Source organism: Leptonotus elevatus, chromosome 3 (genome assembly GCF_054856555.1).
Source record: "Leptonotus elevatus isolate MCC_2025b chromosome 3, RoL_Lele_1.0, whole genome shotgun sequence".
NCBI lineage: Eukaryota > Metazoa > Chordata > Actinopteri > Syngnathiformes > Syngnathidae > Leptonotus > Leptonotus elevatus.
In genome coordinates this window covers 9239108-9256968 of record NC_141241.1, presented here as the reverse complement: position 1 = coordinate 9256968, position 17861 = coordinate 9239108, and the positions used below count along the sequence as shown (strand labels likewise).

The following is a 17861-nucleotide window of genomic DNA, read 5'->3' as shown; positions in this document are numbered from 1 at the left end:
GGCTTTGTAAAGCGCTTTGGGTGTCATATGGTGTAGATAAAATACTACATACATTTATTTTGTTTTTGCTGATTTATTCTTTGTTGTGTATGTATGCTTGCCCATAAAAAAAAAAAAAAAAAAGTAGATTCAACGTTAAAAGTTTGACAGATTGTTAAATAAAGTTTGGGAAAGATAAAAGGGCCCATGCAATGGGCAAATGTCATTGCATGGCACTTAAATTGATAGTCCTGAACTTAAAAATTATGTCTGCTGTAAAATGAAAAAACTATATATATATAAATCCCCCCCCCCCCCCCCCCCCCCAAAGACTCAGTATTAACTTTAGGCATATTTCTCGTGGGCTTTTTATCAAATTCTGGAACATTTGTAGTTTATTTTATTTAATTTTTTTAATGCATGCACCCGATGACGTCAACTTCAGAACGATGCCAGCTTACTGATAATTTCCATGGAAACAAAGGAAAAGAATGGAGAAAAAAAAAGAAACAAAATGAGATAGACCAAGTTTGGATTTTTGGAACAAAATTACAATAAAAAATAATTATACAATATTTGGGGTTTTATGGATGTTAAGCCCTTTCTCAAGCCCAAGTGAGCTGTATTGCATTTTTTGTTTTCCAACATCACACTCATACAATTCAAATCAAATTCCCAACACAGCTACCTACCTGATGACAATGCAGTGTTCACTGTATAGTTTTAGAATTTCCACGAGGTGGCGCAGTTTTATATATACTGTACTGTATTTAACTGGGAAGGGGTGCGGGTTCATAATGGTCTGGTCAAAAGTATTGGGGCATGTTTTTACTTTCTGGACCGGCTGGAGCAGTAACCTATTCTTCATATTACTGTTATTTACTATTAGGTTCAATTAATACATAAATCACACTCATCTCACATTACCTTATAATGACCATCTTTATTGTTGACAATAACAAAGTGCACAAGCATGGCAACCAACACAAAAAAAACTATATTGACAAGTTGAGGGTAAAAAACAAAACAAAAAGATTTTTAGCAATACTACTGCGGTACTCTTGTCATGATTTCATCATGCAGCAAACCTACACGACCTAAAGAGGCAACCCGTGCCTTCTATCCCTCCGTACCAAACTAAAACAAACAAAAAAAGCTCCTACAAAGTGCTAACCAAGAGGAAAATAATGTGTGCCTAAACATATTACTCCTGGAAATTCCCTCACATCAGACATTACACAGAATATAAAAATGCATGTATGTACAAATGAGTGTCCAATTAAAACATCACAACTACATTTATGTAAGCCTTTCCTTTAGTTGGACACTCCATTGTGTGCATTTTCTTAAGAAAGTTTCTGAAGCACCATATTCGGTCACATAGATTTTGCAAAAGTCATTTTTTTTCCAAATGTATTGCACAACCATAAGCAAAACAAGATATATTTCGAATAAAAACTACTTTACACACTTTGGCTTCATCAAAGCCAAATATGGAATCCTCATACGATTCACAAGCTCGTCCCACAGCACGCTAAAAGCACTGCGTTCAATGCAGTGTGGACATTCCTGATGTCTCTGTTAACAACTAGAGTAAAACCAACAATACAAAAGAAAGCGTACATGATATAATAAATGTGCATGGGCATGACACTTGAAATGTCACACATTACCAAAGCTGTGTTTCACCGTGTACAAAGTCCAATGGAGGCTTCCAATGCAGGATTAAAACATAGCGTGCACCGCAGCGGCCTTGGGTCGAGTATGATAGTGTGCGGCATTGTCCTCGTCGTAGGAAATAGCCTGAAGTGCTCAGCAGCCGAGCCAGTCCTTTGTGATTTCACCCAACTTGACAATCTTCAAGCTGCTGTCCTCCAGTTTGAAATAGTGGTTGCCTTTGAAGAAGTAGCTGTAGTCTGGTGAAGACGAGAGCACAAAATGGGGAAAATATTTAAGGAAATAACAAAAAAATAGATACATAAAAATATAATAATAATAATAATAATAATAATAATAATAATAATAATAATAATAATAATAATAAACGGAGGCAGGCTTGTTGACTCACATTAGTTCAGAAACAACTCTGTATTAAATGTAAATTACAATTTAGAGCAGCAGCGCCTTTGGATCTGTTATGACACCGTCCCTCTCTACCCTCTTCATGCATAGTTGTCATTCGTCACACGAGTTCAGGCTTCTCTGAATGTTGCAAAGAGAGGCTCGTCTGTCTAGCGACACAGACTCGCTTTATAAAAAGATGACCACTTGGAGATGTTGAAGCTGCCGTGCATGTTAGCAGAACCGCGATGGAAAAAAAAACCTTGGCCACAAGCCACTGGCAAAATATTCACAAGGAAACCGATGGTGGTTTTCACTGATGTGCATTCCTGAAATTCACCCTGCCGTTACTGTTCTTTTGTTCTGTCCAGAGCAAAGTTAGTATGACATTAGTTTAGCGGACCCAAATTAACCCACATTGTCATAGACACAAATAACTTGACTCAGTACATCAATGTGATTGGTTGGTCATAAGAAGTCACAATCTTATCACTGTTACTATATTAGAATTCTTAGAATTCATCATGTGTTTTGTCACCATATGGCCACCATACATTTCTTAGAAGCTGTCTATAGCAATCCCAGCCAATCGTGTTTTTTCCCGTTGCATCACTTTATTTAATTTAAGTAAACTAACATAAACTAAACATCACTCTATAAAAAAGGGGTGGGGGTGGGGGGGGGGGGGGGGCTTAAATGGCTTCAATCAGGATCAAAACTCATTCAGTAGCGCCCACAAGGAAAATTAGAGAGAAATTACGCCCAACATTATTGTAGTTTTTCCGATCAACACAGAATTTGTTGGATATTTATTAGGTCACTCAAAAATGTCCCACAGAACAAATTGAACAGTTTGAAGTGACTGAATTAAAGTGCCTGTACAAGATAATTAACCCAAATGAGCCCAACTAAAAGCAGGAATATTATATCAGTGACACAAAATCACAATTTTTGTCTTTTTTGGGGGGCTTGAAATTTTAGAAATACCCCACAATGCACATTATTATCAAATAAATGTAAATTAATTCAATTTTAAATGTAATTACTATTTCTTATTGTTAATTTAAATCAAATTAAATTATACTCATTCAGTATAGCTCCTGCCTGGAAAGTTAGAAAAAAATTGCCGTACACCGGCCTGGACTAGTCAGCACTACCAGTCACTGATTTGATACAGCTCTTGTTCTGGATCTCGTTAAGAGTGTCACCCAAAATGGAAAATTACCAATTCCACTGAGACTGAAGGCAGCATCAACACCATCTGGGATGCCATTCCAGGCCTCAGCAATGACTTTGGGGAAACCGCTGTCCATTGTCTTTGTATTTTCATCATATCTGCAAGTCACGTAAACAGAAGTTCATTCAGAAAAAAAGGCACAATCCAGGTAATTTGGCATATAAAAACATCGCTCCTCACCTCCAGAATTGCTCCCCTGCAAAGAGGTAAGTCTTCCTGTTCTTCCTAAAGCTGAAAGCAGCGTCAATCTGTTCCAGGTCGTTTGGCAGGCCGAGGCTGTCAAGTCTCTTGGGGTAGCCTCTCTCTAACTCGTCGGCCTTGTACACCCACATCTCATTGCCTGTATGACATAAGCACAATCACATCTAAAAGTAACCACCATGTTCTTATGCATTCAAACATACTCGCGTTCAAACATACTTTCAAATAGGCTCAAACATAGTCGCTCAAATGTACTCACATGTAGTTGTACGCTAAATGCTATGAACATAGCATATTTTACCAATAGAAAAAAAAATCCAAATACGTAATTAATACATCATAAAAGTTATGAGTAAACAATACTCATAACATACTCGCAAGTACGTTCGAACATACACGCAAATATGCTCGAACATAGTCGCAAACGCATTTGAACATACTCACATGTAGCTAAATGCTACAAACGTAGCATACCAATGGAAAAAATGCAGAATACGTAATTTATAAATCATAAAAGTCACGAGTAAACAATGCTTTTAAAATTTAATTTTCAACATTATGTGGGCCAAATGCTTAAAAAAAAAGCGCAAATAATACCCTGTTGCATTATGGGGAAATATGCTAGATGCTATATTTGTAGCATTTAGCCTACAAGTATGTTTGAAAAAATAAAAACTCCACATTGGCGGTTACACGTTTCCGTACGTTAGGCCCAATAGAGATCCGGACGTCACGTGACTATTTCTCTGAACACGCCCCCCCCCTGCGGCATTTTGCGTGTGGTAAGTTAGCATCTTCTGATTCAGCCACCATGTACAAAGTGCAACATTGGCTACACATTGGTTCCTCTTTTGGTACCCTGGAGCATGCTCGATCCTTTTTTTGTGCCTCTTCTTGTTGTGGCAGCTGGTCCACAACAGCTGTCAATCATTGTTAAAGTGTAGCATTTGTCCTTTACTCAGTGTCAGTCGAGTTTCCTTTGCTGCCAAAATGGCTGCGCTAACGACCATTTTGGGACACGTGACGTCAACGTCCGGTGCTCTATGGGGAGATTCAACCATCAAAAAAAAAAAGAATGAACATTGTTGACCAATGAATTTTAGTAAAAAGTCCATCCCTAGTTAACTCATTCACTGCCATTGACGGTTATAGACGTCAAAAATTAATTTGAACTATTTCTATTAGTTTAACATTTTTTTTTACTTTTGTTAACAAGAGTATGAAAACCTAGATTTTTTTTACTGTACATTTAGAACAGATATAAAATTTGTGATTAATCGTGAGTTAAAAAGTGAAGTCATGCGATTAATTATGATTAAAATATTTAATCGCCTGACGCCCCTAATTTTCAATAAATATTTTTTTCTTTTTTCTTTTAATCGCATCAGGCGATTACATTTTTTAATTGTAATCAATCGCAAGACTACACTAGTTAACTCACGATTAATCACAAATTTTATAGCTGTTCTAAATGTACGATCATTTTTTTCCTAGGTTTTCATACTCTTGTTAACAAAAGTGGAAAAAATGTTAAACTAATAGAAATAGTTCAAATGAAATTTTGACGTCTATAGCCGTCAATGGCAGTGAATGAGTTAAGATCTCATGTAGCCTATAATATAAACACAAAACTAAACATTTATTTATGTGTTAGTTGATTGCTACCTATAGCCATACTAGGCAGGTTTTTACAGCTGACACATATTATGTAAAGCTCATCCTAGTCCAGGAACATCATTATTATTTTTATTTAGTCAAGCCCAAAGAATGTTTGAAGAACCACTAATACTGTAAGTGGGATATGGGATATCCCCACCAACAGTTCCAGAAAATGAAAATGGCTGACCGTTAAAAGTAAAGACAACTATTTGTCTCAGATGCATAAAAAAACAGCAATCAGCATGTTGATTCATCTAACCTGCAAAGAAGACTGTTTTCTCCTCCACTGGGTTCTCGTAGACGGCGTCGATCTTGCTGGGCAGGTCAGGCCAGTAGGTGGCCACCAGCATGGGTCCACTGGGCTTGCTTCTGAAGTTTACTGACCTGAACAGGAACCTGGCACAAAGACAGAAGAGAGGTAAGAAGGAGGCGGGAGGTGGGCTAAGTGTTTTAGATTATGGAGTTGAGGTGGGGGTTGGGTGGCCGGTTCGACTTCTCCACTGGCCGAGTCCGCCCACAAAGGCGTGATTCATGAGCATATGGTTCTCGTTAAGACCTGAGGCTGTGCCAGTGGAACAAGACCCTTCTTGCCCGGATTCGCAACACAGCTACGCAATAACATCGACGACTGCGACGGCTGCTTCCCAAACGCTTTTCCACTGACCCAGTTTTCAAAAGGCAAAGGATATGTCAGTTTTAAAGCAGAGCAGGAATCGTGTCAAATCAAACTAAGAAATACAACCGTATGCTTGAATCAGTTCGAATCAAATTTCGTTTATGAATCCATCTGCGAGTTCCTAAAGATCTCAATTGCATTTACATCAAGTAGCCTTTCCCAAATGTAAGCTTCTTTTACACTGAGATCCAGTCAAATCAAAGGCAGAACTCGGCATTCTGTTTGAATTTTTTGCTCGATATTATAATTTTTAGGGAGTGGGATTTCAAGTGATGACATCAAAGTGTAGTAGGATAGTAGTGGTTATGTTATATTATAATGTTTAAACTTCATTCTTATACAGTACTTTTGTCTTCTACATAATACACTCTAAAAAGAGAATTATTGAACCAATTCAAGATTACAAATTGAATTTTTGACCAATTTAAAAAAATTGGTAACACACGATTGAATTAAGTTAATCCAAAGTGAATATATTAATTTTAATGAATTATGAGTTTATTAAACTTAATATAGTCACCGTTTTTTTGGGCCCCGCATACCGATTCCGATACCCAGTTTTGCAGGCAAAAGGCTGATACTGTACCGATACCTAGTTAGTTTTTTCCAACATGAAAAAGCTGCCCTGCCATTGGTTCAACGCATTCAAGGGCCAATAGGATACCTTCGCTCGGCATGCAGTGAACAAATCACATATCATTGAATGTTGTGCACAAGCAAGACACAAGATGCTGAATCCAAAGTCCTATATTAACGTCGGAAATAATGGTATCGGCATGTTACTTGTTAGTACTTGTCGATGCCGATACTACTGTTTTAATGCAGTATCGGGGCCTCTTCCGATACCGGTATTGGAACAACATCACCTTGGATTACCTTTGGATTAATTCAATTCAAGTGAATATATTAACTCATTCACTGCTATAAATTAATTTGAACTATTTCTATTAGTTTAATATTTTTTTCCACTTTTGTTAACAAGAGTATGAAAACCTAGATTTTTTTATTGTACATTTAGAACAGATATAAAATTTGTGATTAATCGTGAGTTAACTAGTGAAGTCATTAATTACAATTACAAATTTTAATCATCTGACGCTCCTAATTTTTTAAATTGTAATTAATCGCACGACTTCACTAGTTAACTCACGATTAATCACAATTTTTATATCTATTCTAAATGTACAATAAAAACAATTCTCGGTTTTCATTCTCTTGTTAACAAAAGTGGAAAAAATGTGAAACTAATAGACATAGTTCAAATTAATTTTTGACGTCTATAGCCGTCAATGGCAGTGAATGAGTTAAGAACAATGAACTCGTAATTAATTAAACTTAATATATTCACTTTGGATTAATTTAATTCAATCGTGTGTTACCAATTGAATCATTTTTAAAAATTAAATTTGAAATCTTAAATTGGTTCAACAATTCTCTTTTTAGAGTGTAGTACACGTTTTTGTTTGTTTTCAGTGTGGTGGCAAGGTAATACTTTCCAGACCTTTAAAACCCAAAACAAAAACACAGCAATGATTTTAAATACCCTCAGGAAACAAGTACAAATTACCCCACTAACAGCAAGGAATGACCATAAAACGAGAGGCGGAGTTACACCACAGAATGTGTAAACTGGCTAAACATCAGTTCACTGCACTCTGAAAAAGAAACAAGTTGAAACTGCAATAGATACATTCTTCATACGTCTACTGACTGCCACACTTGGTATGAGAGAAAAATGCATTAACAGGATAGACCAAAAAATATGGTTGGGCTATCAAGACTGTTCAACTTTAAATATCTGCTTGGACTCCTCGAGCATGATGAGTCACAGGGAATCATGTTGCAGCACAGCTCGATTTCCAAACAACGAGCCAAAGTTTTTGAGGCCGAGAAAGAATCGGATCCCTGCAAATCTAGTCAAATAAAAGCATATTTTGCAAGTTGGATTTTGGTTTGATCCAAACTCGAGCATGTCCAGGAGAAACATTTAATTCCTTGGTCAGGCTGTCCTATTTCCTTTGGATACACTACTCCAGAAATGGAAGCGTCAAAGCTTGTATTTACTTTCGCATTCTCAAAAAAATCCTAGTCAGCAAAATGCTCAACCACTTGCACAATTTTGACAAACACAGCATTGAACTGATGCATGAGCAATTTCTTACACACCCGGTGAGTGTGAAGCAATGTACACAGCATTTACGGCTAATAGCTATTTGTATTGTAGGTTGTTTTCACTTCAAACTTGTAAGCCAACCACCAGCTTCAAGTGGTCGGACATTCCAGTTCTCGTAAAGAAGGAGTAGAAATAAATAAAGTGTTAGTATTCCTACTTTTTTTTAAAGCAACAGAAAGGAAAGTTGGAGTAGACAAGAATAAAAATATACAGTAAAACAGGGATGTAAAACGTACAGTCCGCGGGCCAGAGCCGGCCCATCAGGGGGTTCCAATCTGGCCCATAAGGACAGAACAGAAATGGCAGTTTTTACTAAAATTATTATTGCTAATTTTTTTCAATTTGAAGGTGCACCACTTGATTGACATTCGGAAATTTTGATGATTTGATGCAAAAATGACATACTGGTCCAGCCCCCATTAGTTCAAATCATTCAATCATTTCAATCATTCTTTGCAGTTGAGAGGCTGCATCAAGGCCTTCTGTATGCTCTAGCATTAAAAAAAAATATATAAAAATACGTCTTTGGGATACTTAAAACATTTAAATAGAACATATTTATGTTTTTGGGAACAAATGAGTTCAGCAGCAAAATCCAGAAACTTTTCTTGACAATAATTTGTCACATTTGACCTCACTAGTCTAAACGTAACATTCTGTTTAATATTATATTTGTGGAATAAAAGTTATGAAGCAAAATCCAGCCATTTTTATCCAGCACGGGGGGGCGGCCATTTTGCCACTGTGATTGTTTGCTGTGATTGGTTGTTACCTGAGCCCTGAGCAACACTGATGCCATCTGCAGTGATAAAATGGCTGGATTTTGCTTCATAACTTTTATTCCACAAATATAATATTAAACAGAATGTTATGTTTAGACTCGTGAGGTCACATGTAACAAATTATTGTCAAGAAAAGTTTAAAGTTGACTTCCACTTTACTGGAACCAATCCTGGCATATGTGTGGTCACTGGTTACTGGAATGAATTGGTCCAATTGGACCTTTTGTTCATTTACCTGTCCTTAAAGAAGAAGGTCTCTCCTCTAATTTGGGCAATAGCATCAAAAGTAACAGGCTCTTTACAGATGTCCATGGGAGTAACGGGTCCCTGGGTTGGAGGTAGAGGCTTGTCTGTGGAAACACCTGTAAATACAAGGATCCGTTGTCGTTCCCTGGGCTGTTATCGAACCAATCTGTGATGGCATGGTATTTCGTTCCCACCGTAGAGCTCCTGGATGCCCGTAATATCATCATTAGAGAGTCTGAAGTCCTTGGTGAAGGTGTAGATGGGGGCCATCAGTGCGCCGGGGTCTTCTGAGTGCTCCAAGCCAAGCGCATGGCCAAACTCGTGAGCGGCCACCAGGAATAAACTGTAGCCTGAAAATAATCCGTGTGATGACATATGTTGTTTTTCCTTTGCAGACTGGAATCGGTGATAGGATATGAATTTATTGGTCACTACCTTGAGCTGGGCAGAAACCCCACTTGCGGTCATCATCGTAACTCTTGGTCGTACCGCACCACATCTTGCCGTCACTGCGCCCACTCGAGGTGCAGGCTTCGTAGGTGTCTCCCAAGAAGGTGAAGGGGAAGACACAGGGGCTGCCTTCACTGTTACCTCCCACGGTTGTCATGGCTGTAAAAGAAGGACTATTTGAATGAGAGCCACAAGTTAAACCCTAAACTAATGTGTTGTGACACTTTAACTCCTTCGCTGCCATTGACGGTTATAGACGTCAAAAATTCATTTGAAATATTTCTATTTAACTTTTTTTTTTTCATTTTTGTTAACAAGAGTATGAAAACCTAGATTTTTTTTGGTACATTTAGAACAGATGTCAAATTTGTGATTAATCGTGAGTTAACAAGTGAAGTCATGCAATTAATTATAATTAACATTTTTTAATAATCTTTTCTTTAAAAAAATGTAAATAAAAATTAAGAAAACTTTTTAAGAAACTTTTTTTTTTTTAAATAAACTTAGGGGAGTCAGGCGATTACAATTTTTAATCGTAATTAATCGCATGACTTCACTCGTTAACTCACGATTAATCCCAATTTTTATATCTGTTTAAATACAATAAAAAACAATTCTAGGTTTTCAAACTCTTGTTAACAAAAGTGGGAAAAAATGTTAAACTAATAAAAATTGTTCAAATGAATTTTTGACGTCTATAGCCGTCAATGGCAGTGAATGAGTTAAAGATGAAAAAATGCCATAAAATTGCTGTAGGAAAAACATGGAAGGACCAACGCAGATAACCCGCACAAGCAGAAGAACATGCAAACGAAACACAGGAGGATCCAGATTCAAACCCAGAATCACAGAACCGTGAGACAGACAGCAGCGGACACATACATACACAATTGCCTTCAATTATGGACAATTCAGAGTCTTCAGTGAACCTTACATAAAAGCTGGACGAAGCTTCTCGTTATGAAGCAAAAGTGCTAACCACACGGGAACCCCAGTGGTTATACTTCTCTGTCTGTCACCTAGATTCTCTCACAACCTTAAAACCAGGCCTACTTGACTGAGTGGAAAATAAGACCATTAAAATACTTTCACATGCTTTTGGCAGACCATGACCAAGACCGGAAAACCCCAAATGAAACTTCCCTGGAGAGGATAACACCCAGCAGGGGCGGTCCACGCTTCAAAGTCCTGTAAACAAAGCTGATCAAATCCACACAAGGAAGGCACCACGAACCGGTTTCTGGACAGAAGCCGTAGGTTTTATCTTGGTCATAGTTCTCGGTTGTGGCACACCAGCGATAGCCGTCGTCTCTGCCCGTGGTGGTGCAGCTGTCATATGTGTCACCCTGGAAGGTGAAGGGGAATTTACATGCGGCGCCCTCGGCGTTTCCACCCAGGGTGAAGAGCACTGCAATGCAGAGGTCGAGACAAATTGAGCATTAAGACGGGTACATAACATACAGATCAAAAATCAGGACAAATTTGAGCATTTTCCCATAGTCAGCAAAAGCCCATTTCTTAGACATGAAATTATCCTGAAAGATTGTCCTGTGGTGTATTAACAAATTCAATCCCAGTCATTTTCACTGAAGCAACCCCCTTCGCTCCCGGCTGTTTTACTGGATTTTGACTGATTTTGCAAGGCCCACAGCCTATTGCTCTATTGTTCTATTGCTATAAAAACGTGGAACCTACCAAAAGAAAGATTAGAGTCTCTTCTTTCATCAGGAAAAAAAAGTTATATTTGCATCTATTTCCAGATTTCAGCAATTAGCATGAAAATATAGCTGAGTTTCATCAATATTCACATTCCTGGTGAAAACACTTGACAAAAGGAGCTTGTTGCAACATGGCCTTGGCTGATCTCTTATATTCTACTGCCACCTGCTGGACGTTTTTTGTAATAACTACCATTGCTTTAAAGCCTTCTGTATGCTCTTGCATACAAAAAGAACCCCCCCCCCCCCATAAAAAACGGGTAAATACGTTTTTGGGAATGAAGGACACATTATTAAAAAACGCGTTTACACGTTTTTGGGTTTGAATGAGTTAAGAGTGATAGGTAAATTCAAACCAACAACACAGATAAATCACATGCTTGACAAAGCGCAATTTCCTTTAGTGAGGCAAAAAGTTTGGAAAGAAATCCACAACGATTCCACCAGAAAAAAAAACTTTTCCTGGCAAAACCGCTCAGCCTACTTTCTGTCAGCACTTACGTTCATGAGGACAGAAGCCATATTTGCCATCGTCGTCAAAGTTGTAAGAGGTAGAGCACCACAAGAAGCCGTCGTCGCGGCCCTGAGACGTGCAGCTGTTGTACTCGGTCCCCTGGAACGAGAAAGGGAATTTGCAGAACTCTCCATCCGCGTTGCCGAACTTCACCTTCACCACTGTTGGAAAGAAAACCAACAGGTTTCAAATGTCTCAAACACATCTGGGTCAACTCTGGGGTTCACTTTCCATATTGGCGAAGTATTTATCCATGCAGCGGTACCAGAAAGTTCATACAATTACATTTGTTGGCGTTGAATGGATGCCGTTATAATGTGCATGTCAGTTGCAAATAAAATGCAGCACGTTGGCAAAGTTTTACCTTGGCCGTCTCCCAGCGTCCACTGCTCGTCGTCGTCAAAATGGGAGTCGCCGCCTATTCCTGGACCGGGGGCAAAGGCGTGAGCCAAGAGGCCGTCTTTGCCATCAAATGGATAACCATCGCCATGCTCTGTTGATGACACAGTTTATAATGCAATACATCAGGATTGGAACGTTGGCCTATTGATACTGGTTGACATTACAAACATTATACAAAAATTACTAATTTGCTAAACACTGTATGTAATGCATTGTTGATGGTTTGTAAGATCGAGTCCCTTTTTTTTCTGCACTCCTAAATTTTATTGATTGAATGACTAATGATTAAACTCTGTGGTAAAATTTAGCTTCACGGGTGCCATGTGCGCTGCACAGTCTGTGTTGGGGGAGTTGATGTGTTGGATGAGGTAAGGCATTTATATATTTATTTCAGTCAATAATTTAATCAGGGCACAGTATCAATTAAAGCGAGAGTCACTAATACATTGATTAGCAACTGCGACAAGTATCAAGCATCTATTAGAGTTAAGGCATTTATTTATTAATTTTTTACAAATGCATATTAACTCATTTACTGCCATAAATTCATTAAAACAAAAAAGATTCTTAAAAATTAAAGGCAAGAGACGATTACATTTTTAAATTGTAATTAATTGCATGACTTCACTAGTTAACTCACGATTAATCACAAATTTCATCTGTTCTAAATGTACAATAAAAAATTCTAGGTTTTCATACTCTTGTTCACAAAAGTGAGGGAAATATGTTAAACTAATAGAAATAGTTAAAATTTATTTTTGACGTTTATAGCCTTCAATGGCAGTGAATGAATAAAAAAAAGAAAATAAAAGATTATGAATAATACGGGGCGTCAGGCGACTAAAGTTTTTAATCGTAATTAATCGCATGACTTCACTAGTTAACTCGCGATTAATCACAAATTTCATATGTTCTAAATGTACAATTAAAACAATTCTAGGTTTTCATATTATTGATAACAAAAGTGGAAAAAATGTTAAACTAATAGAAATAGTTCAAATGAATTTTGGACGTTTATATCCGTCAATGGCAGTGAATGAGTTAATAGTGGTATTCAGGCATAGAAGGAAAATCGGGTACGATAAATGTTTTCGGCTAACCAACTCTCTTAGTCGTAATAGTTGTAATGAATACCCGCTTTTCAACACTTGTATTTATATAATTCCTGCAATTTTTTTTTACCAAAAACCTTTTTGGAGTATTAGCATAGTTTTGGTCTCTTTTTAGCTCATTCACTGCCATTGACGGCTATAGACGTCAAACATTCATTGGAACTATTTCTATTAGTTTCAAATTTTTGTGTGTGTGACAACCTAGAATTTTTTTATTGTACATTTAGAACGGATATAAAATTTGTGATTAATCGTGAGTTAACTATTGAAGTCATGAGACTAATTTTTAATAATCTTTCTTTTTCTTTTTTGTATTAGGGGCATCAGGCGATGGTAATTAATCACATGACTTCACTAGTTAACTCAAGATTAATCACAAATTTTATATCTGTTCTAGATGTACAATAATTGTTTTTCTAGGTTTTCATACTCTTGTTAACAAAAGTAGAAAAAAATGTGAAACTAATAGAAATAGTTCAAATGAATTAGTCGTCAATGGCAGTAAATGAGTTCAAGATAACACTTTGAATTTTTCTCCCCAATAGCCAGAATTGATTTCAGCGCTACTGGCACTGAGTAATGGAATTTTTAATACATAAAAAAATGAAGAATTTTATGTTTGTCTATTTATTCCTAAAAATCTGCCATGAAAATTAATGTAGAATTATCAATTAGTGCATTTATTTGTTCTTTTTTAAAAATGGTAACAACTGTGAAAGTGATATGGTCCAGGAAACCACTGTACTTGCATTTGTTGTTGACATACCATTACGGCCAAAATTGATCATAATATCTGCCTCTCCGTCCATAAGGCGAGTGAACGAGAGCGGCGTGACGTCACTCCACACTTTGAAGGCTCTGAAGAATGCGTCGTTGATGACTTCCTCGTCCAGATCTGGAGAGTAGCCGAGGATTCTGTGGAGCGGGAAGTTGTTTCAAGAAGAAGCAATGACAACGTCAAAACAACATAGATTGTGGAAGAATTTGGCTGGAGGGGTCGGGGGGGGGGGGGGGGTGCTGACTAATAACATGGCTGTGAATCATTCATGTGGCATAAACTGCAGCAGGCAGCAGACGATTTGGGATGTAAGCACATCTGGATAAACCAAGTGACCATTTTGTAAACCTCGAAAAACAAGACCTGACAGTACTGCATAAGAATGCTGGTTCGAGTAAGAAAAACAGTGTCATGGCCCAGTGGATGGTCGGGGGGGGGGAGAGGGTTTTTGGGAATGTTGAGGGAGGGGCGGTTAAACTAGGGTGGGGGGTTTAGGTTCAAACAGGGCCAAGCTGAGGTCCGCTTGAATATATGAACAAATTCTAGATCAGGCTTTTTTTTTGTGTGTGTTAAAGGACCTCGTCAGTGTGACATGCGAGCGGCCTTTTTGGACGTTTTGTAGTTACCATCTTGCTACATGTTAGCATATCAACGGCTTTGTGGTAGCATTTGATCATTTTGTCATTATGACTAGTACCTGAATATAGGAAAATACAATTCTTAGTTAAGTGCTTTTGTTGCTCAAGTTGCTATCTCGCTTTAGACTTGCTTTTGACTTAGCGACGCTGGTAAACCCATGTTACAAATGTTTACATTTTAGTTTACTACTCTTCAGTAACACAGATTTCAAAAATATTTCTTACGTTGAATATCCTTGATTGAATATTTACATTAGCTGCACGTCCAAAAAAAGATTTGATTGCTGAAATTGTGCTCCAACCATGCTAACCACTAGCCTTGAGGCCGTTTTTTTTGTTTGCTGTTTTACCTTAAATGACAGATTACAGATCATCAAGTTTAGCAATCTTTGTTTTATTTCTGCTTGTCTTTGCGCTCAAAGGTAATGAGTGAGATGATCATAGTTGTTATTTCAGACATTTTGTCATTGTGTCTTGACTGCATCCAAAGTTTTGCTATACAACATTTTAGCCTTAATCTTAGAACATTTAAGGAGATCTTAGAACATTTATGGAGTTAATTGATTAGGTTAACTTTGAAGAGAAAAAAAAAGAACAAAAATGACAAAATTGCTCGAATTGCCTTTTTTTTTCATTTTTTTTTTTCAATCTGGACCTCCAACATGGTGGACAAACAAATACTGATCACATGATAAAGTGTCCAGTTTTAGCATAGAAACCATTAGTATTTTAGAATTTGAACAATTCTCATCATGTTAACACTATAATCCCTTTTAATATTTTTAGGTTCAACATTCAAAGATGTTAATAAAGGAACAAAAGTCCATGGTCTGACCTGTAGGAGATGTCTTTCTTCTGCCACAATGGCTTTCTGTGGAAGAAGTTGTAGTTGGCCACATCTGGCACGCCGCAACGGGGCTTCTTCATGATCTCCACAGTCTTGGCGTCAATCTCGCCGGTCTCTTGCAGGGAGAAGAACTTTTGCATTTTCTTCAAGGTGTCCTTGAGCACCATCAGGTTGCATCTGTCTTGCGGACACCCATAGAACTTGTTCAAGTAGCGCTATAAAAAGTGGAGAAAATATGTGGACATTTGATTGAAATTTGCAAAAATAAAATGACTTTTATTGTGAAAGAAGATTAAAAGAAGCTTACCAGTGCAACTTCTTTGTCTGTCGTGGGAGTGTCATCTCCGGGAAATTTGATGATAGGAGAAGGGGCAGCAAATGTCGATTCAAAGTTGATGAAATGAAGCAAAAACACACTCACAAAAATGGACACCAAACCCATTTTGAAAGCGATTTCAAAAAAGTTGCTCCAAGTTTCTCAAAGGTCCCCCTGTGTGTATCGCTTCTGCTCTTTTGCAGTTTTTCTTTTTTCCTTTCACCTCAAGCTCTCACAACTTTCTCATTTTTTGCTTACACAGGCACTTTTTCCCCCTCCTCCTTTGTGCGCAGCCTTGAAGCCGCGAAGAAAGCTGAGCTGAAAGTGGGAGGCATGATGATCTAAGGGGTGGACAAAGTTCCTTGATCCAGCCCATAAGCATTTATCCAGAGTCTTAGAATTATTCTAATTTAAAAATGCTGCATTGCTTTAATTTTTTTTGCACCAATCTTAAGCAAGTAACAAGCTGGTTGTGAAACCAGGCTCTTATGTATGATGCATAATAAGGTTTGAACCATGCAACATATATTTGTATTGCACTTTTTGCATTCAGTGTTTTTACTCATCTCTCATTGCAGACAAACAAGGCAGTGCCGTCCAATTAGAATTCCAAGCTGCTCTCAAAGGGAAAGTACAACTAATAATAGTAACAGCACTCATTAAAAATATATGACCATGTAGCATTACAACAGTATTTGCCATTATGACTATCTTCATTTTAGAAGTAAATGTTTTATCATAGTCCTGATAATGAGTAAAAAAAATTCTATATTTTGCAGCTTTATCAAATCGTCCCACTTTTCTTAACGTTAAGCGTCTTAAAAGTTGTGTTGATGCTTTTGTTTAAAGTTGAACCCCAATATCAGCGCCACGTTTTGTTTTGTTTTTAAATCAACAGGGACATCTGGCGTTGAAGACGAGCAACTATGTAAAATGCTCAAATAGGGACATCTGGTGGTGGAGAGTGGGAGAAGTCAAAATTAAAAACCCCAGTCTTGAAATATCCACTGACGATAATAATAATAATAATAATAATAATAATAATAACAATAATAATAAAGTACTTACTCTACTTTTGAATCTCAAAGTAACTGTTATATATATATATATATATATATATATATATAAAAAATCGATATAACCATTATCTATACTACCAGTAAAACGTTTGGACACTGTTACTAGGTAAATAACTTGAGAAAGTGTTTAAACATTTTTTAACTGGTAGGGCACTGTTTGATGTAAATCTTAAACATGAAACAAAATTATTTGACTGTTCTGAGTTCAACCACATTGACAACAAAATAGAGCACATCTTGGAATCAGTGCCACGTTATGAGATTCACTATTGATAAATAATATCAAGTTATTAAAATACACATTATGTGTAATCACTGTAATGTCGTAACTTCAGAAGTAGTGAAAATACTGAATGTAGATATCAAGGAGATTTCCTGTGAAGCAATTTCATATGTGACTTCACTGCCCTCTGGTGGCCAAAGTGTGCCTTGCACCTCTAAATCAAGGCCCCTGGAGCGTCTCTTCCATTGAATTTGAGATCCCCGCCATAGATTTCGAATTAAGTCCATCTCTGTTTGACATCCCTTTGTTTTCGTTCCGCTCTTGTGGCAGATTAGTGCAAACGCACCACAGCATGCTCGGATTTTCTAATAGAGCAAGCTGAAGCACTTTTGACAGATGATGGCTCCCAAACAGGATTTGGTCATGTATCATACAAAGCGATCTCTCCTTTCCCCTTTAACCGGGCTACGTACAGTTAATTTTATGGAGTGAAGCGTTTGTTAAACGGACAACATACATTCTGTCACTTATTCCATGTGTGCCGTCTCCTTTAAACATGAAACAAAATTATTTGACTGTTCTGAGTTCAACCACATTGACAACAAAATAGAGCACATCTTGGAATCAGTGCCACGTTATGAGATTCACTATTGATAAATAATATGAAGTTATTAAAATACACATTATGTGTAATCACTGTAATGTCGTAACTTCGGAAGTAGTGAAAATACTGAATGTAGATATCAAGGAGATTTCCTGTGAAGCAATTT

The 17861-nt window shown here is 37.4% G+C and overlaps 1 protein-coding gene across 1 annotated transcript; it reads right to left on the bottom strand.

Annotated features, from left to right (window-relative positions):
- Window positions 1-902: 902 nt before the first annotated feature.
- On the bottom strand, window positions 903-16088 carry mmp2 (matrix metallopeptidase 2). The gene is made up of 13 exons (XM_086071373.1): window positions 15781-16088; window positions 15462-15688; window positions 13977-14125; window positions 12061-12189; window positions 11684-11857; window positions 10699-10872; window positions 9450-9623; window positions 9209-9364; window positions 9004-9130; window positions 5397-5533; window positions 3458-3617; window positions 3266-3375; window positions 903-1895 (listed from the first exon to the last, which is right to left on the bottom strand). Exons 1-13 carry the CDS (start codon window positions 15913-15915, stop codon window positions 1792-1794), a joined length of 1956 nt encoding a protein of 651 aa, XP_085927499.1. The 5' UTR covers window positions 15916-16088; the 3' UTR covers window positions 903-1791.
- Window positions 16089-17861: the final 1773 nt, after the last annotated feature.